Here is a 26799-nt window from a genome sequence, read left to right as displayed (position 1 = left end):
CCAAGCTATAATCAATAGATGGCATTTTTCAAGCCTGATTTTGATGTTGAGGGGTGATTACAGGGAGGTTACAGATGGGGAAGGGAGAACACATTTGGTGCCCACAATATTTTTCCAGTTTATAAATGTGTCTGTGGGCTCAAAAATCAGGTGGCTCCTGATTTAAATACACAGTAGGAGCGTATTTTGTGTGCCAGTAAGAACAACAGCAAAGCCTCAAGGTTAGGAACAATATATATCTTCTCTAAAATATGCTGCATTTCTATTAAAAAGTGAGAGTGTGTGCAAACTCCAAGCCTGCTTACTGGGCCACTGGAATGGGGTAGTCCTTTGCATTCAGCACTCCTAGCAAAGAAGGGGGTCATGCTGATTGAGATGGAGATGTATTGCCAGGCGTTAGCATATTAAGTAAATGAAACCAAGTCAGAAAGAAACTCTGCATCTTCTTGAGAGGTGTAGGCTTCCTTCCCTAGATTCTTCTAAGTCATTAGAAGTCGGGGCAAAGAGCAATCTGCACTGACCTGAAGAAGCCACTAACTTGACATTTGGACTAGCCAATTTCTGTACAAGTCATCCTTTTGTGGCTTTCATCACAGAGGTAGTGGCCCAAATCTAGAGATTTGTTTTCAGATATAAAACTTAAAGCCTCAGATGGATCATTGGAGAGAGGTTAAAGTCACAGGCCCATGGAGCCTCAACTGCTTTGGCAACCAGGTTACCTCCCATGCACAGTTTGCTAGGCTATAAAGTTAAAGGTACCCCTGACTGTTAGGTCCAGTCGCGGACGACTCTGGGGTTGCAATGCTCATCTCGCTCTATAGGCCGAGGGAGTCGGCGTTTGTCCGCAAACAGCTTCCGGGTCATGTGGCCAGCATGACTAAGCTGCTTCTGGTGAACCAGAGAAGCGCATGGAAACGTCGTTTACCTTTCTGCTGGAGTGGTACCTATTTATCTACTTGCACTTGACGTGCTTTCGAACTGCTAGGTGGGCAGAAGGTGGGACCAAACAACGGGAGCTCACCCTGTCACGGGGATTCGAACTGCCAACCTTCTGATCGGCAAGCCCTAGGATCTGTGGTTTAGACCACAGTGCCACCCGCATCCCTTGCTAGGCTATAGTAAGGGAATAAAAACAAAAACAACGTCCTTTTTGGAATTTGAGTTAGATATGCACCAGTCAGCACTATTTATGTAGCAATTCTACAAACATCTTTTAGGCTTTCCTACGTACTGCGAGCTGCCTAAATCTGCTGAGTCAGCAGAAAGCCTTGTTTGAGAAAGTAAAGTTTCAAGTTATCCAATGCAAGCCTCATATAAAAAGTTTACTAATATTCTGGGCAGCATACCTTAAACTAGCAACAGTAAGGCCAGCTACTGTCCCTTAAATTAAATTCATGTTTACTTGCCTACTGGATGCAGTGAGATTGCTTGGGATATGATTGTATATAAGAAGCCAAAAGATCAGTGTCAGTCTCAAGTGAAGCAAAGCCTGAAACACTTCTCCAGCTGTGAAGATACCCATTTCCTGTCCCTTCAAGCAACCTATCAATGAATGCCTTCCAACAGTATACTAATTTCAAGTATGATCCAGGCTATTCCCAGAACTTTTTCCACATGGGGAAAGCTGCGATTTTTTCAGAAGTCTCTTCTGCTGCTGCTCACTGGAACTGTTCCACTAAACTGGTTAGACAGGTTGATTTGATTTTCTACAACTCATGTAGAATAGCAACCATACCTTAAGAGTGTGTTTGCACCTAAAAAAATACATTTTTAAGCTACAAGTGCAAATCCTCAAAAGCAGTTCACACTTGTAATTTGTTGGCCAATGTAAACACAGTTGCTGCTATATAAAAATTCAAAGTAGGTTTTAAGTGTTATATATACACTGGTTAACATAGTTTGTTTTTAGATTGGTAAATTTCTTTAATTATGGAGCAAGATGACTTGCACTGCAATTACAGAATTACTCTTTGAACAAACCTATGCTTTTGTGGACACTATATAATTTCCCACTGCCTGTTAAGAGAAAAAATGTACACTTGTATTAGATCAGCCACCTTTTTAAAAGAACATCTTATGAATTAATTAGAATTTGGATTGAAACTTACTAGAAAGCAAATCGCATGAAGTTGGACTTACAATATATAGCTGAAAGAGTGCAGCTGTATTTGAGATAGTACAGGCAGTGAACATTTCACACAGTGGTGCCATTCCCGGCCCCCGCACATCGGTAGAGCACGTATAAGCACATTCTGTCCCACATTCTGCCTTATTACGGGTCCAAAAGGATCCACATGTCAATTGGACACGCCTAAAATGGTTGCTCCCTGTTTTTGAGTGAGCTCTATCAAGCTAGATTTCAGCTCTGCTTTTGGGTGTCTACTGCATGACTGGACCGTTTGCAGTCACAAAATCCGAAATTTTGCACAAGTTATAGTACTGAACCGTTTATCACATTTGCTGCATACGCTTTATATAAAATACAACTGGTTAACAGTACTAGCACGTGAGGACAGGAGCAAGGCCTCGTCAGTGTATAACACCTTTGTTCAGAGATCAGGACTAGTTGCCACATTCAAATTGTTAGTATTAGCAAATAAAACCCTTAACAACTTGGGACCGGTTTACCTACAAGATCACCCTACCCCACATGCCCACTCAACTGTTTCCACATTTGTAAGAATTAAATTGTGAAATTGTGGCAGCACCTGCACCTTGGAACTCCCTGCCTCTTGAGATCAAGCAAGCACCTTCACTGTACTCTCCGGTACCTGCTAAAAACGTTCTTGTTTAGACAAACCTACCCAGGTGCTTAGAAAGTTGAGGCAATTTTAATTTGTTTTAGTATTTTAACTTTTGTATGTTTTCAAGTAGGACTGTGAATGTTTCTCAGTTTTATTGTTTTATCTTTTTGTAAACCGCTTTGAGGGTTTTTTTTTTTTTACAATCAAGTGGTGTATATATTTTAATGAAATAACTAAGAGCCAAGCGTCTAATTTCTCTCCATTGCATTTGGTAAAGCGATGAACGTTTTGTTTGTTTCTTAAAACAAGAATAGCAATTCAATTGGCTGCCAGTTACAACAATGCAACATAACTATCTCACAGTTTTAGAATGAGGGAACACTTGCACACCACAAGGAAACCATTAACTTAGCTGAAATAGGTTTACTTCAGAAAATTGTCATTCCCCATGAATCTCAAGTTGTATTAATGACTTTAATGTTCCTTTACAACTGTCCCACAGATCTGTCTCCCATCATGTATAATTCCAGCTACGCCACTGGAAAACCTGCACCATTCTTCCTTGCAGCAAACCCTGAAGAAGGGATGGGGTAGAAAGGAGCAGAACAGGGCATAATCCTGCAGACCTCCACAAACAAGAGAATCACAGGAACATGTGAAGAGTGGAAGCTCACTAAATTATCATCATCTAAGAAACTGTCCAAGAATAAGTAGGAAGCACTCAAGGACATTCCAACAAATAACTATCCCTTGGCCAAGTTTCATTTCTATATGAACAATAGTATGAAATACTGTGATTTTTCTTTTAAGGCAGAGGCACAATAACCATCTGTCTGAGGCAATTTTAACATCCTGACATCTCTAAAGAAAACACTATTTTAAAAATCTAATTACAGGGGAATAGCCACTTATGCTGGGGTTCCATTCCCAACCACTGTGAATGTCACCAGGATGCGTGGAAGTGGGGATTCCCCTGTTCCACCCCATTCTGGGGGTTCCTATCCACTTTAAGAGCCAAAAATGGCATGTGCGCACATTCGTGTGTGAGTGGGGAGCTGCCTATATTCCCCAATGGTTTTCAATAGCCAGGTTGGGAACTAGTTCTGCTTGCATTCATTTGCAAGTCTCCATTCCTCGAGTTTGAGTGACAATATCAGCTTAAATCAATTCAAAGTAGACAAGACAGACCCATATATCACACTGAAAACTTCCAACTACAGAGTTTAAACAAGAGCAGGGGGGGGGGTTGGGGGGGAGGCAATTTCAATGTGGCTCTGCGTGGCACTTTGCATAAGTTGAGGCAACAAATGATTTACTAATATATTATGCCTACATCGTCTCATCAGACAGCTCCCGAGAAACACCATCATTCATCTACCGACACCAGTTCCATTCTTTTCTCAGTGACTTCCAGTGCATTCTTCTAGGTCAGCTAAAAAAACCCAACCCCGTCAGAACAAAGCAACAGCATTTCCTAAGATATACTGGGATGATGGGTAGTAAGAACAGTTATCCCTACAAATCCAGTGTTCCCAGTAATGGGTGTTCCAATTCAGCCAAGTGTTTGAGAAAGCAAGGGCAGGAAACAAGAAGAATATAATCCATTTGAATCAGGATCCAATCCTTCCTTGGAATATCTGAAACACTGGCAAGAAGTGCCCATCCCAAAACTGAGAACCACAGCATTAAACTTTTAAAAACGTACACTATTAGATAAGCTTATGCCACACACGTACTATGTGCATAAGAGAGCCTAAACTGCTCAATAAAAAAGTGATGCTAAAGAAATAATTTAGTTAAGGCGCCAAACAATGTATGGAACTGACCAGCTTTAATGTTTAAAATCAATGTTAAAAAGCCACCAATGTTATGTATTTCAAATAACTGGAAGTACATTTATTAACAAACTGAAGAATGCAGTTCGACAACTACAGAGAGTGATAATATGCAGCTTTTCTAGATAAAACATCTGAACAAGTTATTTGGCTCCACTACAGTTCTTTTGCACACAGACATTTTAGCTGACCTTTGCCTCCATCACAATCCTTTCTCTGCTCTAGTTTGAGAAATTGAAATGCAGGAAGTTCACACCCCTAACCAGAAAAGCCTGAAGAAAGTGATCCAAGTAAAACTACTCCAGCTTCTGAATGAATATAAATTAACAATTTTTACAGAAACTAAATGCAGCCATCTAGGCAACCAATAATGAGCGCAGGACAACTGGCACAGATGAAGAAATTCTTGGCAAACCTACAATCAACATTTCATGCATCTTTTATGCATGGACAACAGCCAGTCAGATCAGGGAACTTATTCACAAACAGAAGAAAAGTGGATTTAAAGTAGTTTTAACACCAAACTCTTGTAATTGAAATTCATAGCAAGATTATATGCAATGAAAAGTTGCAATTTTGCCATTTATTCACCACTTTGGAAAAACGGAATTGTCCATTTCAATGCCCTGATGAAAAGCACTTGAGCAAGTCCTCTATGATGTTTGTTCATGAAACAACATTCAGCCATGTCATTTTGAGGTTTTAATACCCTCTACAGCATTGAATGCCTGCTGTCAGGTAGTAAGTGACAGCCTACACCATCCATATAAATTGTAATATTGTATACTTGAAATATACTTGAAGTGAATACAGAGCCATTATTGGCCTGGTTCACATGTCCTGCTAAGCCAAATTATGGCCTAGTATATGGGTGGGGAACCTGTGGTCTGCAAATCGCCTGTGGGTCCACTTCAGCCTACAATGCCGTTTCCCCCAAACCACATTCAGCTGCCCATCAAGAACAGGACTGTGCAGCCAAGGCAACAGGATTTAATCCCCACTCATCAAAAGTGAAATTAGAAGCAGCCCTGCGCTTCTCCTTTAAATGAGTGAGTGAGTAACGCCTCGTCTCAAGCACCCACTCTGCTTAAAAGAGAAGTGCAGATCTGCTTTAAAGAGTGCTTTTGCAAAAGGCTTTAATATAACCCCCATGCTCCTGTTTCAGCCTCCAGAGACTCTAAGGGTGTGGGGGCTGCCTTAAATACCTCTGCAAACAGCAAAGGGCTTTGAAGCTAGTCGTCAGGTATGTGGAAACCCCACATAAGCAATTTGAGAGGTAGGCGGGGCTGCCCACCTCTCAATCACGTTACAATGGTGTAGTTGCCAATACATGGGCAGGGCATTTGGAGCCGAAAAGATTCTCGTAGCTTAGTGGTGCTACACAAGCATGTGGGTTCCCAGAGAGGAGCTTGCAACCACTTGGTTCCTTCTTTGTTCTTTCTGCTGCCACCCCATGCTGAGCTAAGCCAACCTTTATCCAAACCCAGCTTTGTGGTTTAAGCTCTCTCTAGATTGCCTACAAACTGGTTTGGCTTAGTGTGACACATGAACCAAACCAGAATGAAACAATGTTTTCCCTTCCTTTGCATGCTCTGATAGCTTCCAGATTGGATTACTGCAATGTGCTCTATGTTGGGATGCCCTTGAAGACAACTTGGAAGCCAGATTATTTCCTGGGGTCCCACTAATATCTCATAGAACCCCTGGTTTAAAACAACTGCACTGCTGGCCACATCATTTTCAGGCCCAATTGAAGTGTTCATGTTGGTGTTTAAACCCCTAAACAACTCAGGCTCCAAATATCAGAAAGACCACCTCCTTCCCTTCAGACCCTCTTGAAAACTGGAATCAGCAGGGGACTTCTTCTTGGTAGTTTCTCCACCCTCAGAGGCTCGGCAGTGGCCTGGGAGAGGGCATTCTTAGTGGCAGCCACTAAGCTGCGGAACTCCCTCACCACAGAGCACTTGGCACCTTCATTGTACAGCTTCCACAGAATGCTAAAGATGTACCTCTTTACCCAGGCCTTTGACATTTGAGGTGTAAATTTGCAGAACCCATCTTAATTTTATGATGGCAAGTTGTTGCAAGCTCTTTTTAATATTATGTTTTCATGAGACCTTAGGGTTAAGAGCAGGCAATAAACAAACAAACAAACAAACATTATAAAGATTCAAGTAAATGTCTGCTCAAAGCTTTTCAACTCAACTTCTCCCTTCCGCAAAAATCTAAACCTTGAAATCATCACAACCTGAATGCCTCGTGCCACTTGCTAAGAGCAGGGCAAGCATTTTCAAACCTTGCAATACACACTGTAACCACATTTAAACTTTCTTTCTTTGCATGCTCAAAGCAATGAACGTCCAAAGTGGAATTTAAACTATGACACAGGCAATTTGTTAATATGTAAATCAATTTATTATCTATTATTTTTTAATAAAGAAGGCAGTCACCATTTGACACATGCTAAAGTACAACTTACCTACAACCATGAGCGTGAATTCAAACCCTCTCTTCACTGACTTTCTATAAACTTGATTGGGGAGATTTGCAAACCCCACATATCCTTCAAGGTTCTTCTGTTGCTAAGATAAAAAATATATAAAATCATATTATCATCTAGGACAATTATAATTTCATACTGATTCTGGACAACTGTAGTAGTGCTTATTCTACACATTAGTTACAAAAAGATAGTGCCTTCCCAGCACCTCAACTTGTATACACACACACCCTCCCTAACCCTTGTAAATGTTTTTAGTCAATCACATAATTTTTGAAAATCTGAATACAGAATGCAAGGGCATTCAGGACTCATGACACTTCTGTTCATGGCATGAACATACTGACTGACCCCAGAAGCAAACAGCAATGACTTGGAAGGTAATTCCCTGCTGGGAATGCATATTTTCAGATACCGCTCATTCTATCATCTGCAATAGGCAGAGAACTTCAGCCATCTGTAAAAAATTTGTGGCTCCGTCATTTGACTGGCTCTGGCAAATGCTTCAGAAAAGCCTAGCAGTTGCCCAGGACCAGGTGATTGGCTACAACTGCTTGCTGTGAGCCAGCTCTCATTTTAGGAAGAACTAGGAGAGTCTCAGCTGTGTGGTTTAAAAACAGTGGGTGGAACAGCATAGTTATGGCTTCCTACTATCCATTTAACTGTTATTTTAGATTGAAGAAATAAAATTCAGAAGTTAACAAAGCTCTGTTTGCTAACATTTCCTTAAAGCATTTTGTTCTCCAGAAAGCCTTTACAATGCCAGCTCAAGATTATGTTCTAATACATAAAGCAGGAGTTGTCAATTGCATGAGCTTTTTCACACAATACAGAACTATACCTCGTCACTTATTCTCATGCTGCCAGCAGCAATACAACTTTTCATCCCCATTTAATGGAAAGCAGGTTTAAAATTGCTGAAAAGGAACTATCCTGCTCTCTTTCTTGAAAGGGGAGGAAGAGGGGTTTTTGTCTCTCTCTATTTTTTGAGGACTGTACAACTTTCAAAGACCAGAGGAAAACTTTAAAAAGAAGCACAGGAGTATGTGATGGAATGAACAGCAGTAATAGGGTTTTAGCCTCACTGCCAGGCCACTCACAGCAAGTAAGAAGCTCTTACAGATAACCAAGTACATAAGGTAATTCCAATGTCCTAAATATAATGAGATGCTAACTCGACTTACATTAGCAAATGAAAACCAAAGAAATATGTTGTGTTGATTTTACAAAAGTTTCCAACAGCCAAAATATATTTGAACTGAAAGGTTCAATTAGGAAAAAATAAAGTGCACTAAAAACTATTAAGGTATTAAGCTTACTACACCTGAAGTGATTATTATTAGATATAATTGAATATGACATTTATTTGGTCTTAATATTTATCTTGATCTGTCCACATAACGTGGGGAGGGGGAGCAGGACTATACCCACTGGCTCTGCCCTCAACTTCCACATATCAAACAAAATGGTATCTAGATAATGGTATCTAGAATACTATGCATGTATCAGCCACCACAGTTGTACGCAAGTTCCTCTCTGCAGGTACAAACCCTCTATAAATGTTGAGGTGAAGGGGTAGCAGAAGCACAGTGGTTGAGGGTGGGGGGAAAACCCTGTAATTCTATCTCCTTTTGTTGATGGAACAAATGAAGAAGGCTTCAATATAACTGCAACTTTGAAACTGTCTAATGTTATCATGCCCATTTATTAAGTTTTATGAAAAATACATTATCAGAAATGGAATATTTTCTGGAAAATTTTAGTCCCAATGAGAACTTAAGATGACACTACCACCTGCCTCAAGTTGTGTTTTTTTAAAGTACAGACTATTAAAAATAATAGGTGTGGGTAAAGTAATGTCACTTTTCACGAGTAATGTCATTGATATTAGCCAATAGGTGCCCAGTAGCACTTCTAAATAGCACCATAGAAACAGACATACTGAAGGGGTTTTAAAGGGGGAAATTAAGGTTTCCTAAGAGAGATATGTTGTCTGAGTGCTGGAGAAAGGCAGTACCTTTACAAAGAATAGCTACCTTGGGAAAATCCATTTGGATCCCTTGTAACAAAGGCATAAATGAAAGAGAATGGGCTGCACACAGTTGCTTGAAAAATCAAGATACTTACAGCTACTTTGTAAACAATGTGTTTCCATCATTCCAACCATCCAGATATAGACAAGACACAGCCAAAAGTCATAGTAGGTGATGAATTCCAGCAGTTCAGCAATATCAGGCAGGTGCAGATTTTCATAAAGAAGAAAGAGAGGTAAAGAAGAGTTACTTACAATTGTTCAGACCACACAGTTAACTATACTCTTCTTTTTTTTAGTACATTATCTGGTACCTAAACTACTAGTACAAAATATGCATTTGTGCACAGTTCTAGATCTGTTGCAAGAGGGTTACAAACAAGAAGATTATAGAATTGTAGAGTTGGAAGATACTCAAAGGGTTATCTATTCTATCTCCCTGCAATGCAGAAGTCAGTTAAATAATCCCTGATGGCCATCCAACTTCTGTTTAAAAATGTCCAGTGAAGGTTTTTAATGGCATGCAGTCATCACAAATGCCAAATCAGTAATTATATTATGATAAAAATATTATTTGTGCCATTTTTCTTCCTAGGACTCACCCAGTGAAAAATGTTTGCAGGTACTCTGTGGCACCAGACCTTAAGGGGGAATCCTCGGATGACATTCAATGAACACAAGTCAACTATTTATGTAAGATCAACATAAAACAACTTCAGGCAAGGATACCTGAAATGGTGCCTTTGTTCCTACTGATTTACACAATCACTACTATTATAAGCTCTCCAGGTCATGTTGCAGCCTATGGAAGTGTAACTAGCAACCACTAGAGGAAGGGTATTTCCTATGAAACTTCAACTACCTTCCCCAAGAACTTCTGAGACTATCCACATTAATGATGTTTAAGTGTCTTTTAAAACACACTGTGCTCCCTAGTCTTCATTTAATCATAGAATTATAGTTGGAAAGGATGCTGAGGGTCATCTAGTCCAACCCCCTGCAATGCAGGAATATGCAGCTGTCCCATATGGGGATCAAACCTGCAACCTTTGTGTTAAAAACACCACACTCTAACCAACTAAGCTATCCAGCTGGTGTGTTATAATTCAACTCTGCCCTTTCTTCCTGTATTCTAACGTTTTGGCATGAATTTCAGGGTGGATTTGATTTAAAACAAATCGATTTAAATCACTAGTCAGTAAGACTTGATTTAAATCTTTTTTTCTTTTCTTTTTTTCAGAAAGACTTGTTCTTGCTGGTATATATATATCTTCATATTTACAACCAGAGGAAGGTTTCGCTTTTAGAATATTAAATTTTCAGAGTAGTTTTTACAGTTATATCAAAAATACTGATTTGGTTATACTATTAGAAATACATAGACAGATAATTATGAAATTATGATGAGGTTTAAGAACTGTTTATATTTGGATAACTTTTCTGCTGTATTTGATTGGAAGGAGAAAAATAATCATTGCCTTCATAACAATTTAAACAATTTATTTAACTAAAACAGTAACATTATAGTATATTGATCCATGTTTGTTAACTGATGTGGTTAAACAATTGAAAAACTTAAAACAAATCCTTATTTCCTAATGAATAGCCTTTGGACTATAATGTCACTTAAACAGAAAACTATCTTTGGAAAGATTTTTCCTCCAAAAGCATTTTATTTTAAAAATCTAATTTTTTTAAATCCGATTTTTATTTTATTTTTTAAATCATTGATTTTTATCCACCCTGATGCATTTTAAGATTGTTGTACAGCTCCCCAATATGAACAGTGTTTTTAATAAATAATAAAAAACAATAAAGGGATTGGTAAGAGCAAACCGCTGCAGGGCAAACACAAATAGTCAATGTTACAGCTATCATAGCTTTCTGTGATGCTCCAGATGATTCTGTATGCTATTCACTGGAAAATCCTCATGAGCTTTCTTGTACTTTGTTTCACTAATTTGATCATGGTAACATACAATGTAATAGGTACATTTTGAATAGTTCGGTTCTTTAAACATAAAAGTGCAGTATGAAGAATCCCATAACAGTCATAATATGCCTTAAAATTTAAACATGGAAACAGATTGAAAGAACAACCTGCACATTATGAGAAGATCATAAATATGATGCCAGATGAATATACATAACCCTGTACCAGTCTCGTAAACCCTGACAAGCAAGTCAAACTGCATCCTCTACTGGCAACTCATTCAACCCTTTCCATCTATTGACTCCTACACACAGCCCTTGTGTTTGGCTGCCATGCTTTCCCCACAATAAAGCCCAAATGGAGAACTTCTTAAAAATGCTGCTGCTGAATGGCCCTATATTAGCCAGTTACTTGGCTTGAATCACACTACCGCCACATATAGTGGTCAAAGGGATGCCACAAGCATCTTCTAGGTAGTTGGAGCAACATTTATCCATTTCCTCTCACTACTTAAGTCTACATCAAGCTTAAGGAAATAACACATTTCATATGCATTTTTGAATGAGTGAGCGAGCATGTATATTCATCCATTTCTCCAAGCCTGTGCTTCAGCTGTGAACTTGGGACAAAATGCTTGTACACCTCAGCAACAGAGAGCCGATGTTTACAGAACTCTCGATTTCTCCATATGTGCAGCACCTGAAGTATGCTGTTTATGCACATGTAACTGGTCCATAGTCATAAAGCCTTCACCAGTTTAAAAATTCTACAGCAGCGGCAGCAAATTAAGACCAGAAAGGTGGAATAGTATTTTTATTTCATTTTTCCAAACTATAAAAGAAACACCTGCCAAGTTACTAACACTTCTATCATTTGAGCAACGAATAGCAGCGAGTAAAAAAAGTTAGCTGCTACAACTGGAAATAAGGAAACCTAGCTTGCAGAGTTAAAATGTTGTCATCTTGCCTAAAGTCAAGTCCAACATTTCCCAAAGTGCCTGAAAAAGCAGATCAGTTGGTTGCCTAGACCAGTGTTTCCCAACCGGTGTTCCGCGGCACACTAGTGTGCCGTGAGACACCGGCTGGTGTGCCGTGGGAGGGAGGCGGGCGAGTCGGGCGGCGAGAGGCGGCGGCGGCGAGGATCCGCGTCGAGCCGGGGGCGGCTCCGCGGTGCTGGTGCCGAGCGGCGGGGCAGCGCGCGCAAAAGGGAGGAGCGCGAGACAGCGGAGGAGGAGGAGGCCGGCATGTCCGGGCAGCAGCAGCAACAGCAGCAGCAGCAACTCCCGGCGACGGCTCCTCCTCCGCCCGCTATCGCCGCCGCCACCACAACAGCCGCCGCCGCCTCAGCTGCCGCCGTCCCTCAGTCCCTCGCTCTGCTGCCTCCTCCCACCCCGGCAAGGGGAAGGGAAAAAACTTTCACTTTTGTGCGTCCCTCCCGGCGTGATGCTGCGCGCTGACGTCACGGGGCGGGGCTTTAATGGTGGTGTGCCGCGAGATTTTTTCCCGGTAAACAGGTGTGCCGTTGCCCAAAAACGTTTGGGAAACACTGGCCTAGACAACCAACAAAATGGTCTACTTCTGAAAGTCCTAAGGCCTTCCTCAATTGTTCACAAGGCTTCTTGTGATTTCTGTTGAGATCTTCCAATCTGAAGTAACTATCTGACTAAACCACACATCAAAACTAGAATGAAGGCTGAATTACTTCTTAACACAAACAAGCAGCATGCACCACCGTAGGTCCTTCCCCACTCCTGACTAGTCCGGGAGCAACAAATCACAAACTTTGACTTGTGGTGTCAAACCAGTTATCCCCAAACAACCAAGTGCTAACCAAGGTTTGTTCTTGGCTTAATGATGATAGTTTCTTTGGGGGAAACCATGAGTTCAGGTTTGGACACGGCTTGTGGCCCCAGAAGCACCGAGGAAGCAAAGAAGAACACTTTTGTTCACACTGATTATGCTTTATCATGAGATGCAAACAGCAATTGACAATCAAAATAAATCATCATCAACTCAGTCATTAAAACTACATACCAATTAGCCATGTAAAAAATCTTGTATTAATAAAAAAGTCAATTTAAACCCAAACTGGCTATCTAACTGAAGGCAGACTGAAAATGCATGGGGTCAAACAGAGGAGGGTGCTCAACAGGAGAGGAGCCACAACAGAAAAGGCCACGTTCTCATGTTCCCAGCAGCCTGACCAAACCCACCAGCAGGCATGCAAATAGAGCATCAATGGGTGATTTCAGAGGCCAGTGGAGATTACATGGTGTAGGTATGGCAAGTTCCTGTGTGACAGCCTCAACTATACTTTCAACTCCTAATCCCCTTCCTCCCAGCATGACTCATGCAATTTAGATGGTACAGGGACATGAACAGTGGTGTGAGTTTTCTGGAAAGTTTTCTATTTTCTTAAATTTAAAATCAATCAAGATTTAACCTACCATATACATTTACAATGGTTGGACTGAAACTAAGTTAGTTTCCATGAGGAAAAAATATCAGAGTGCACTTGGTTGGAATGAAACATTTCCACACTGATTCAAAGCTTCACTTGGAAATTACTGAATACTTTACGACATGACAGCGTGATACGTTATTTAGAGTTTAATTTTAAAGGGGCGTTGAAAACTATTAACATGCTCATTTGTGTGTGTATTTCCTAGGAATAGTCATTTGACTAGTACTGTATCAATTCAGTTGTTGATTTTTTTTTCTTGCATTAAATTTACATCCCTCATCACTAGATATTAACCTTGATTATTTGAATAAAAATAAACTACAATTTATTCTTTTCAAGGACGTGCTTACTATGAAGCCTACCATACCCCTCTTGGGACTAAGAAGTTGCAAAATAAATTATTCCAAAACAATGCTTCAGAACACAGTGCTATGTCTACTTAGAAGTCCCACTGAGTTCAATGGGGTTTGCTTGCAGGAAAGCCAATATAACACTGTACTCTTAGTTGAAATTAGTCACTATGCTAGCAAACCTCTAGTTTACTGCACAAAATTTGACTTTTCAATGCTATCAGGACTTGAAAGCTAGTTCAAATTCCTAGAAGTCCAGTTAATCAGTTTCTTGGGATTTATGCAGCCTTGAAAAGCACATCTCAAGTCAAGAAAATTTTTCTCTAAAAATAGGAACATAAAACAAACAACTTTCTTTGTTATTTGAATTACAAACCAGCAACTGCTAGGACAAATCCAGTGCAGAATGTAAAAGGTATGGAAGGTCCAGAGGTGACAATGGAACCTTCAGGAGGGAGAGAAGATGAGGTTCTTGACTCGTTCCCCTTCAATCTCTATTTTGTCCTCTGACAGAGACTTACTGCTGACCAGGAATTAGATGTATCGTCTGCATTGAGTTAGTGAGTAGTTGCTTGTTGCTCCTGTATTTAGTTTTTCATTTAATTGCTTCAAAAATCTTCATTCAATAGAGAAAGGGTAGTACTTGCACTCACTGTTACCTGAGTTTTATTAAAATCAAAACCAAACTAAATCAGGAAAAGGAAGGAATAAAGTTGCACTTTGTTCATCTTTAATGTTCTGTTAGCACGGTGTACATTTTTAGATGATTCTACGGATCTCCAAAATTTCACTTGCTGAGTTTGCTAAAGCAATTTACATCATTTCTGTTCTGGCCAAGTTGTCTCACAAACATGCACTCCCAAACTGATCATTGAATCATCAATGAACCATAAATGTCTATGCTCTTCCACTGCACAACATGCAAATCAATTAAGAAAATCTATGCAAAAACAGGAAGCAGAGAACTTGCAACATTAGTGGAAGGCAAAACAGTACAAAATACAGAAGCAAAGACCTTTAACAACCGCTTTAATGAAAAAGAGACCAATAATTTTCTATATTCATCCTTCCCTCAACTTCACATTAAGCAGATGTTCTGAAAGAAGGAAAGGTAAGTGCTAGAACAAAGCTGAAGTTGCTTAGCAACTTAAAATAGACATTACTATAGTTATTAAGTTGCTGTCATATAAACCTTCAAAGCTTATTTTCTTTATCAGAAGTAGTTTTCTAAATCCTTCAAGCAACACTTTCCCTTAAAGCAATGGGCAGAGAACTAGTGTGTCTGTTTGTGGGTATTTTAGTATGCATAATCCACAGCAAAACTGCACACAGAGTTTTATTGGCTCACTCCAGCCAGGAAACGAGTTTGGCTAGGGAACGTCTTCCTTCCCCCAGCTGCCATGTCAGGTATTCCAGAGTGGTAACCATAATCTAGGTTGAAGGTGCCATTTGGCAATAAGCTTACACAGCTGAGTTTCTAACACTGATCAGGAGCCTCCAGTGTAGCCATGAACTTCTAACTGAAAACATCACAAAACACATCACTAAAAGGGTGAAACAAGGGTGGGACATAATGCACTTATACACGTTACAGAAACGCACGCAGGGGCCGGGAACAGAACCCCAGTGTGAAGTGGTTGCTGATTGTACTTAGGATTGGTTTCTATACATTTTTTTCTGCACAAGTATTCTACCCTTACCAAAATGTGTAAAAAAAACCACAGTCACATCACTGAATAAAGGGTCCCATTTGTACTTCAGACATTTCCAAGCAAAACTTGTTGTTTATTGGTTGCTATAATAATAATAATAATAATAATAATAATAATAATAATAATAATAATAATAAATTATTTATACCCCGCCCATCTGGCTGGGTTTTCCCAGCCACTCTGGGTGGCTTCCAACAGAATATTAAAATACAATATAACCATTAAGATATATTTACAACTAATCCTAGTGTTTACACTGGTTAGGATTACAGTTTATTATCTCTTGCTTAAAATGCATGATATATTGCTTATTAAAATAACCTTTTCTCACTATTAAATCAAGCTGTGCTAAGAAAATTACTAGAATCATACAGTTGTACCTTGGTTTTTGAACAGCTTAGTTCTCAAACATTTTGACTCCCGATCGCCACAAACTCAGAAGTGAGTGTTCCGGTTTGCAAACTATTTTTGGAAGCCGAACATCCGACGGGGCTTCTGCGACTTACGATTGGTCGCAGGAAGCTCCTGCAGCCAATCAGAAGCTGCCCTTTAGTTTCTGAATGTTTTGGAAGTTGAACGGACTTCCGCACTGGATTCCATTTGACTTCTGAGGTACGACCGTGCATGCAATTTCTATGCTTAAATACAGCACACATTTTGACATTTCTTCATATCACACTCATATACACACCTGAGCAAGCCCATTTACTTGTGAATTCAGTGCATAGTACTTTTCAGAAGCATGAGCAAATAGATACCAGTTAAAACATTGTCTTCCCATTAGATGGGAAGTAACTGTTCCTCTTTGGTTGGTAGATTCACAAGCACTCATAATTTGAGCTCTGAACTAAACATAGTACTTGACATACAGGTGGTAAAAATATATAGAAGATCAGCGGGCTCAGCAACTTAACCTGTTAAGATATTCTTTGGACCACTATGTGTCTCTTATCGTGTCAGTTTATGTGAACTAGATCAGAGAAAACTAGCCAACTGAAAAGAGCCAAGTTTCCATGCCTTGTAAAATATGTCTACTAAATGCGCATGCTGCAACTGTACTGTGCAATATATGCATGTGCAGAGAGGTTGGCATGAAGCCAAGATCCGGTATTTAACTGAGAAACGAACTTGTACACTGTACTGCAAAGCTACAGATAAAGGTGATCTCTTTTCACAGTTAACACCACTTAAAAGCGAAGAGTTCCACTTTATCTTTCAGATGGCAAAATCTGAAGCTTAGTAGGCTAAACCCACCAGATCTCTCCATTTGGTAAATGTGGTAGTTTGCCCAGCTGTCATTCCCCTGACATTAGGTCACTACATTCTTTCTGCGGCACCCCTGTGGGGCTCAGGAGCCTAGTTATGTCATCCCTTGCCTGTAGAGCTGGCAGCCTCTCGCCCTTTTTTGAAAACCCTCCCTTGTGGAGTGTGCCCTCAGCCTCCTATCCTCTCTCCTCTCCTTGGGAGTCCTCTGGGCAGCTGCTGCTGCCGCCCCTAGTCTCTGAGCTGCCCCCTACCCCAAAGAGAGGTGCCTCCTCACACTGTGCAACAGGGGCATGGGAATGGGATGCCCCCAGCCTTAGTGGCCTAACAGAGACTGGCCAAAGGTGAACGTGAGGCCAGCACCTTACCTTGGGAGGCAGTAGCAGCAGTGGGCGCTGCCAGGTGGAAAGGCTCCCCTTCAGCACCGGGCACTCAGCTCCCGGGCAGGCCTTGGAACACAGCAAGCACAAGAAAGGCCAGCACAGTGCATGCCTACCTGCCTGGCCTAACACTTGTCTGTCCATTCCCAATAGCAAGGACTGGCGGACTTGCTGGCTGGGCTACCTTGCCCGCTTGCTTGCTTACTCTGAGGCCACCTCAACTCCTGGCAAACAGCACCCCCTGGCAAGCCCCAGAGGCATCATTCGCCTGGGAAGCTTGCAGCCAGGGCTGCTGCAACAAACAGCTGTGCAAGCCTTTGGGAGGCAGAGGCATGAGGGAACCTAAGAGGAGGGAGGGAAGGAAAGAGGGACAGAGGCTAGTGTTGCCTGCAGCACCCTTGACCATCATTCAAGGCACCCCAGGGTGCCACAGCACGCTGGTTGAAAATCACTGAAGTCAAGCAAAACTGAAAAGGAACAATGAGGACAATACTTAGTGTGTGCTTCCAATTCTTCTTTTGAGGTCAAATCACCTGATGTCATGTGACAGGTGAACAGCCCTGCTCACTTGTCAAAGTGATCTACAGGGGGTGGGAAACTTTTGCCTCCAGCCATCACTGCAAGCTAAAGTTTATTGTGACTTCTGTATGCAAATCTCTCTATATATCATAAGTGATTCCAGCTAACTACAGTGCATAAAATCTTTGTCAATTTTAAGTTCCAGTGAGCTAAAATTAATTAAAGCAATTTCACTATTCAGTCTGCTTTAACTACCACATGATTTTCATGCTGGAATCTACTTGACACTTTGAGATACTGGAGACTACCAAAAATAGTGGAGGTTTTTGCCATCAAAACTAGAATTTTAAAAATGAATAAAAATAGGAAGTACTGTATACTACAGGTCAACAACTTACTTATGTCTTGTTTAAGTATTATGAAATAACTGTCTGCTTTGTACCTGGTGCTTCAGGAGTTTTAAGAAACAACAACAACATGCAGTTTTAAAATCAGTGGTTGAAATCAGTGCAGTTTTGAAAGATTCAGTTCACCAAATTGATTCAAAATGGTGCCCAACTGTATCTAAGCAGACAAAAACCTTTTCCTTGATCTTAGCGACCATCAGGCAAAATCTGCTTATATCTTAAGAGGTGCCCAAATGCACATCAAACAAACAACTTTTCAACATATACAGCAGATATCAGTCAATAAAAATGCTACAGGAAAGGGTCTAATCCAAGTTTTTAAATGTTCGATTCAACAGAGGGCCATAGAGTTTAGCCAGAAATGCCAGTCAGTTAAACAAAGGTGACAGGGGGATACACAGTGGAATGCAATTCAGTATTACTTGGTTACCTACTGCTCTGATTCACTGATCAGATCTTCTGTCTGCAAATTACTTACCAGTGCAACACCTATCAGAAATGCAATTCAACAAGCACAGGAAAAACACAAAAACTATATTGAATTAGAAAAAAACAGCACTATTGTTATGCTAGACTTCTATGACTACAATCCTAACTATACTTGTCAGGGAACAAATCCCACTGAATCCAGAAGGACTTTTCAATAAACTTGCTGAAGATAAAGATGCATGCTTGACCAGAAAATGTCGTCCATCAGAGCAACCAAATAAGATTCAGCCCCATGGACAGGCCTGAACCTAGACTGGAATGGATCTAAATAATCTGATTATCCAAGAATGCTTGCAGCTGCCCTGGAACCACCTTCCTCAAGAAGTGGGTGACAGGTATGTAGCAGGTATTCCAGTCCAAGGGGTCCAGGTTTATTTAGGAGTGGTCGCACCACCACCTCTTTCAAGGCAGCAGGCACCATCCTGTCATGCAATGAAATTTTAAACACATATGCTAGAATTCTGACCTCTCCTGAGTGTACTTCAAGACAACTCCTTGACTCGTAGTATAATTCAGATTTTAGATCACAAACCTCATGGCCCCAGATGTTGTTGGACTACACGTAGGCACATCCAACTCCCAAGAGACTGTGATCTACTCCCAGTATAAAAAAAACTGGCAGTGATCTACACATTGTCATTGGAGGGAGGAGGAGCATTCGTGGAGCGGGTGGACTGCCCAGAGTCGTTGAGCTTTTTTGGGGTAGGATTGCCCAGAGTTCTTCAGCTTTTATTTGTTAACTTCCAGTAAACTTTATTTAATCCCACGATCAAGAAGGGTCCCGCGACCTACCAGGATTAGCTGGGGATCTACCAATCTACTGGTTGGACATGCTTGGACTACAGCTTCCATTGTTCCTGATCACTAACCATGATGCTGACTGGAACTGATGAGAGTCCAACTCTGTTCATATCAACAAGGACTTTTGCAAGGACTAAACTACAGGGAATTAAACTGTCAGGAAATTTTGTAGCAGAAGTCTTAGATAAAACAAGCACTTCCTCTAAAATACTGAAGAAAATCCAAGTAGATATTTAGGACAAACAAGTTTGTACAATATGGATCAGTCAAAAGTAGGAATCTTTTTTTAGCTGGTGTAGGCAGTCCTTTATATTCCCTCAACCTGCAGGCCAACTTTGACATGTCAACAGGGCCACCCACATGTCAATTATCTAATGTCATGACAACTTTAGGCAATTAAATTTTCTGGTCAGAAATAATCTATAATCAAATTCAAATAACAAGTAGAAAATAATGTTTTAATTGGAACAAGTGAGCATGCAGTTACAAAGGTTTCCTGCATGTACAAAAGTGAACAGTTTAAGCCAGGGGTAGGCAACCTAAGGCCCGGGTGCGGACCAATCGCCTTCTCAATCTGGCCCGCGTACGGTCCAGGAATCAGTGAATTTTACATTAGAATGTGTCCTTTTATTTAAAATGCTTCTCTGGGTTATTTGTGGGGCACAGGAATTTGTTCATTCCCCCCCCCAAAAAAAAATATAGTCCGGCCCACCACATGGTCTGAGAGTCGGTGGACGGGCCCATAGCTGAAAAAGGTTGCTGACCCCTGGTTTAAGCCATGGTGCTAGAAAGACAGGAGATTGGATCAGAGCCATGGAGAAAACAATTTAAACTCTGAAAGTTACTAACTTTTTGCTCATGTCCAAGTGTTATTCACAGTGACTTAGAAGCTATCCTCAAGGTTACATTAGCATGCAGCATCTTTACACAATTTTTTCAAGAACAGATATCACAAGCATAATGCACAACATTTTCAAACAAGCTAGGGTTATTTGGCTTTGTGGGTAAACTGAAGAAGAGGATGTGGTCTTAAAAGTACATTTTAGAGCTCTACTAAACACATCCATTCAACTTCAACGTGGCTTTCATCTTCTGTGATTCTTGGCAAAGATGTTCTGAAAGGCACATACATCTTAAGGAACTTAGAACTTGGTCTGATCCTCTAGTAACCTAATACTAGTCATAAATTGTTGACTTCCTGGGAATAATCTAAGATCTACCTCATAATGACTTATACCAGCGTACCTAACCCGAAGCCCTCCAGATCTTGCTGCAACTACAGCTCCCACCATCCATTATCACTGGTCACACTGCCAAAAGGTGATGGGTGTTTCAGCTCAACATCACCTGGAGGGAACCACACTGGCTACCCCAGATGTTCATAATGAAACTGGATTTCATTATGCTACTACGGCTTTACTATATCGCCTACATTAGCTATGGGTACTGGGTTGGGTTTTTCATTTTATTTTATTTTATTTTATTTTATTTACACACACACACACACACACACACACACACACACACGTTTACTGTTAGCAGAGATTTAATGTGCTGCCAGGGCATTAATGTAAACTCACAAGCAAGTGGCTGTACCTCCTCAGCTACTACAGTAGTCTTTCTCTGGTTGGAAAGTATGTTTCAAGTTGCATCTCCTGGTTAGTTAAAATCCAACAATACTAGTTAAAATCCAACAAGGTTACAATCTTTCCAACCCTGAAAGTCATGCAGTACTTTCAGCTGTACTGTACCGTATAATACTTGATGAAACAAGCAGCTTTGACTAAAAAGAATCAGAGCTTTCTAGCCCACTGAGTATGTTGCAGAAAATCAGGAGTGGGGCCTTACAGGCTTCATCCATAAGCCCCCTCCCTTAAGTTACGGTACTCTGTGTCCAAGCAGAACAGAGTAGTAGCTGAACTACACCACACTTCCTTTTCCCTCTCCCTATGACATGAAAGCCTGGATTCCCATGATCAGACAAGGCATGAACCATATGTAAAATTTGGAAATATGCCAATACAGTCACACCACCACGTGTCTCTGATCTTCTCTTAGTGCTCAGCTGAAACCACAATCAGAAATAGCCAGCCAGCCACTGAAGTTCTGCAGGTAGGGCAGGACTTTTGTATATGGCTGCCTCAGCCACTTGGAACTGCTCAATAGGTACTGCTTCTCCTTGAGCAAAGTTCTCAGGAATAAAGCACCTGGTGCCTAAACTCATGGTGTGCACCAAAACCACCAAAGATTTCAATTTCTTTTCAAGGACATCCCATATTCCACTGCATGACAGTCTTTGCACCATAATGGGTATGCACATTTACGACGCTACCAGTAATCACACCATTTAGCTGTTTTAATCTAGGGTCTGACAATCATATGTACAGCAACCACAACAAAGTGAGTTGCAAGCTTAGCTCATGTTTGAAAACGTAACCCAACTGAACAACCTTGAAGCACCCCACCAAGCAGAGTGTAAATCCAAGACACAGTAATAAATTACCAAAGTCTGGTTTAACCAGACTTGGCATGGATTGAGCAGGACAACTGAGGAATGTTCTCATTTGAATGCTAGGTATTAGGTCAACACCACTATAGATAGCAACATTTTACAATAAGGCCTTTTGTGGTCACTCTGCCCAATGTATATTTAACACCAAGGAATATCTGTGCATGTTTTTCCAACTAGAAAAAGTGTAAGCACACAAACTGAAAACTGAGAACAAATGAAGTTGTATGCCAGATTTTAAAAGCTGCCATGTGAAAGCAGATGTGATGCTATGCCATTAATGACCAATTCTTCAGAATACCAAAGCATTCCCCAGGGCTTTCCTGCCTGTTTATTTCCTGCTAACTTGCTGAAATGATGAAGCATATCTACAGTTATTTTTCAGAGAGCTGACTGATAATAAGCAATGCTTGTGTTTTAATTTTTAACTGAGTTCAGAAGGGAAACTTGCTTTGTTAGAAACCATGCAGTTAACATGAGCTGCTTTGTAACTCATCTTGAGTCTACAAAGTTAAGAATCGTTTTCAGCTTTTGCAACACTGATGGCAAAGCTTCAAGCTAAAAAACAGGCATTGAAAACATCTCATCTCTAAATTTATTACAGAGGACAAACTAAGAAATGTGATTTCTACAGCTAGGAACAACCCTAAAAGTCAGGTAACAGAAAGTTACTCTTGAAATTATGATTTTCTGAAGCCAATCATGGAGAATCCTTTTCCGTAGCTTAACTTTTAATAGCTCAAAATGCAGTTAGATAACAAGAAAACATGAAGCAATTTACCACGTCATAACTGCATAGCCTTCAAAGCATTCCACTCCCACCCAGCCCCCAATTCTATTCCCATGGCCTACATGGAAAATTCTGGCACAAAGGCACATGCTACAACCCTGTACAAAATTTAGTTACTTGAGAGGACAATCCTTATCCACTTTGGAGTAAACACCTTTTGACTCTGTAATACTTCCAAACAAGCATAGTTTCACATTCCACTTCTGTTTAGGTGCTTAGAAGTAACATAACTGCTGATATGATAGCCACAATCTCTCAAGCATCACCTGTACAAACAGCCTCAACGGCAGCAATTTTTTGAAAGGTATAATTGTGTTTTTCTACTGAAAGTACAGGTCTGAGATATAACTTTTTATAAATACCCCATAAATATCGCAAAGATGAAATCTCAGCAAAGACTTAGACCTGTAAAAATATTACACCTTTAGGTTTAGGAAAAATAAGCGCTTAGTCACTGTATCATGAAACAACTGTTTGAATATGGAAACAGTATTTTTCAGTCCTACAATAAATAGCTGCCTTTTTCTTTAAAAATTAACATGTATAAATTTTTACACATATTTTTGAAAAGAAGAGTGTAAAAAACAACCATCTTTAGGATGGCAAAATGAAGCAAACATTTTTGCCCGTGCAATCCTATTCACTTCTATACAGAAGTTATATAGCAGTTGAATTCAAAGGAACTTACACCTAAGTAAGAGTGTCAGTACTGAGGTCTTAAGTTTATCACACTTTCAGCAGATTCAAATATTTGAACATGGCCACATATACCCATGGATATAATGGTATATGCACACTGCTTCTTCATGTGCAGCTGCTTTTTCAGGGTGGGACCAGAGAACAGGAGCAAAATCAAGCTTTCCGTCTTTTTAAAAAAAAACGTGCTTCCCTCCCAAAGAAGCATCTTTCAACACTGCAGCTGCTTTTATTTAACAGAAACCAGGAGCATCACGCTATTACTGTGTCCAGCCCCATTCACTTCTGACTAATACACCTTCATTCCTGCCCTTCCTTCTTTCCTGTTCTGAGATTTCTTTTTTTTCCCCGGTCCCTCCCAGCTGGCCTCATGCATATTTCCAGCGCTCCTCGATTCCTCCCATCAAATTCCATCCATCCTAAATTTGGGGACTAAACTGGGGAGGCCGTGGGGGGGGGGGAGATAGATAATGATGCAAGGAAGGAGAAAGCAGCTCTTTTCCCCCAAGCGTTTTTCGTTTTACTGCATGAAAAAAAAACCGAATAAGAGGGAAAGCGCGGGGTGGGGAGCAGTAGAAAAGGAGTCCGCTGTAAAATAAGACGCAGGAAATGGTGTGTGTGTGAGAGAGGGAGAGCGAGAAATGAGGTTGCAGCCAGCATTTCTTGCAAGGGTGAGAAAGATAGAGAGAGCTGCATAGAGTGGAAAGCGTTGTAAAAAAATAAATGGAAAAAAGAGGGGGGGACTTCCAGGCGTAGATGGGAGGAAAGAGAGAGAGATTTGAAATAGAAATTTTTAAAAAAACGAGAGTTCGTGGGGAGTTGGCGGCTAGGGGGCATCGCCCCCACCCTGCTGCACGGGGCTTGGGACCCCCTCTTCAAAAAATAAAACCAAAATGAAAGCCCCACGAACCGGATTTGGGAGGGGGAGCGGGAGGCGGGCGGTGGGGACGCGCTCAGGCGAGGCGTCACCTTCGCCGTCTCCGCCAAGAGGGCGAGCAGGAAGCTTGAGGCACGGCCACCATGTCACGGCTTCTCCTCCTCCTCCTCCCCGCTGCGGAAGAAAGGCGGGCGGGCGGGGGCGCCTGAGGGAGGGCCGGGAGACACCCCCCCCCCGCCGCCATCGCCCCTCCAACTGTCACAGGCGCCCGCCCTCAGCGCCACCCGGCGCCGCCATCCCTCCTTCCCTCAGGAGCCCGGGCTAGAGACTCACCCATGGCTGCTCTCCGAGGCGGCGGCGCTGCTGCTGCTGCTCTCGCTGGCGTTCGTCCCCCTCAGCCGCGGCGGCACGGAGCGAGCTGCCCGCCCCCTCAGTCCGTCGTCTGGCGGTGCTGCTGCTGCTGCTGCTACTACTACTACTATGCTGCCGCCGCCGCCCTACCGATTCTCCAAAGCCCCTACGCCGTCTCCGGTGCGTAGCCGCCAAGCAGCCCGACGACGCCTACGCACACGTAGGGCTGAGGGGAGGCCTGAACGAGCGGGCGGACTGCGCTCAAGTTCCCCGTCCGCAGCCTCTTCCGGCCTCGCGTGAGATGTCGCGAGAATTCTTTCCCCTCCACTCCCTCCGTTTTTCATGCGGCCCGCCGCCGCCGTCCTCCCGCCCTTCCTCACCCAATCGCTTCGGTGTCGAGGGGGTTCCGTTTCCGCCATTTTTGTCACGGGCATTCCCCCTTTTTCTCTCCCCCCCCAAAAAAGACACCCTTGTATATGCTTATAAAGTCCTTCCCCCCGCCCCTCCGGCAACACGCCTGATGTTTCAGTTGTTGGTCTTCTGTTTCAATCCTGAACAAGGATGGGGCTTCAAGGGCTTCAGGCTGAGGGAACCACTTGCCCGAAGCAAAGATGGCCGTCGGAGCTGCTGCGCAAGAGCCGCCTCGCCTACGGCGGGCGAGGTATTCTCGTACAGGCATCTGCCTCGCGGGCCTTTCGGCTTCGGCCGCCGGCTAACGCAAACGGCGGTTCCTAGTGGGAAGGAATTTGCAATCTTATGGCAGTCTCTTAAGCCCGGCCACGATTCAGATCACGCAAACAGGGTGGGCTTAAATTCTCAAGTCAAATTCAAGGAGCGAGCAGGTTTATGTAAGATCTGTGGCAGCTTCACCATTCATACCAATCTCCTGCCATTTCAATACTTCCCAGAAAGAACAATACCCTCCAACATTTCTCCAATAAAAAACGGGACTCCTATTCCATAATAGTAATGATAATAATATTTATATGACTGGGTTGTCCCTGCCACTCTGGAAGTCCTCCAACATATAGAAAAGACAAAATAAAGTATACATTTAAAAAAAACAACTTCCCTATACTGTATATCAGTGTTTCCCAACCTTTTTTGGGCAAAGGCACACTTGTTTCATGAAAAAAATCTCGAGGCACACCACCATTACAGCCCCGTGACGTCAGCGCGCAGCGTCACGCCGGGAGGGACATGAATTGCTAGCAAATTACATAATCACCTCCTTGAGGGCTGGCTCATCTTCTCCGAAGGCAGAACCCCATTAATTAACAGCACAGACTCACACCATAGCCAAGACGAGGGGGGAAAACCTCAGTCATGCACAGTCATGCACATGTGGGGGCTAAATGAGGATGAAGACCGGGCAGAGAGCAGGGTTCAAATCACCCCACCTGGCCAGGACAATCCCTGGGTGCTCCCTTGGGCCACTCGCCTGACCCACCTCGCAGGGCTGTTGTTGCGAGGATAACACGGGGAGAACCACGCGCGCCCCCGGGAGCTCCTTGGAGGAGAAAGCGGGCGATGAATGCAATGCACGAAGTATATGAGAGGCGACCAGGTTTTGCAGGTGAGGGGCCCCCGCCAGCCTCCGCTTCCAACACCCGGCGCAACGACGCCGAAGTTTCCCCCCGGGCTCGGCTCGGGGAGCAGCGCTGCTCCGCCCTGGCTCCCCTTCGCCCTCCCGGCTCTCTCTGCCGCCCACTGGGGACCCCCCTCACCTGCCAAGTCCGGAGCGCCGGTGGAAGTTGCATGCATGCATGCAGGGCGCCGCGTTGCCATTGCATTGCACTGCACTCCATGCAACGCCTGCACGCATGCATTGCCTTGCACGCCCGCCAAGGGGTCTCCCCGCGGTCCGATGCGTCCCCTCCGGCGCGGATGCATCATTGCAAAAATAAAACCCCCCCGACGCAGCCCTACCTGGGGGGCAGCCTCTGCCTCCGCCGCTCCGCGGGGATCCCCGGGCTCCATCCTGCCACCCGATCTCCGCGGGGGTGCAGGCAGGCTGCGCGGGGTCTGCGCGGAAGAGCCCCTGCCCGCCCGGCCGCCGCCGCTGCGCTCATTCCATGGCCGGGAGAAGAGCGCTTCAAACAAAACGCCCGGCCCGCCAGGCCACGCTGGGAAACGTAGTTCGCGCAC

The 26799-nt window shown here is 42.5% G+C and overlaps 1 protein-coding gene across 4 annotated transcripts in view; it reads right to left on the bottom strand.

Annotated features, from left to right (window-relative positions):
* SEPTIN7 (septin 7) overlaps positions 1–24929 on the bottom strand; it is a 55538-nt gene extending 30609 nt beyond the window's left edge. For 2 of the 4 annotated variants that reach the window (XM_083468841.1, XM_083468843.1), the window contains exons 1-3: positions 24634–24778; positions 9116–9211; positions 7059–7161 (exon numbers count right to left, since the gene is read on the bottom strand). In XM_083468841.1, the coding sequence (XP_083324967.1) occupies positions 7059–7161; positions 9116–9154 (142 nt within the window). In that variant the 5' untranslated portion in view covers positions 9155–9211; positions 24634–24778. Of the gene's footprint in view, positions 1–7058; positions 7162–9115; positions 9212–24633 lie in introns of those variants that run through there. The other 2 variants (XM_083468844.1, XM_083468842.1) reach the window with 2 other exon arrangements.
* Positions 24930–26799: the final 1870 nt, after the last annotated feature.

The sequence above is a fragment of the Podarcis liolepis genome (genome assembly GCF_965112155.1).
Source record: "Podarcis liolepis genome assembly, chromosome: 12".
In the NCBI taxonomy this organism is placed as follows: Eukaryota; Metazoa; Chordata; class Lepidosauria; order Squamata; family Lacertidae; genus Podarcis; species Podarcis liolepis.
This window is presented reverse-complemented; position numbering and strand designations above follow the sequence as displayed.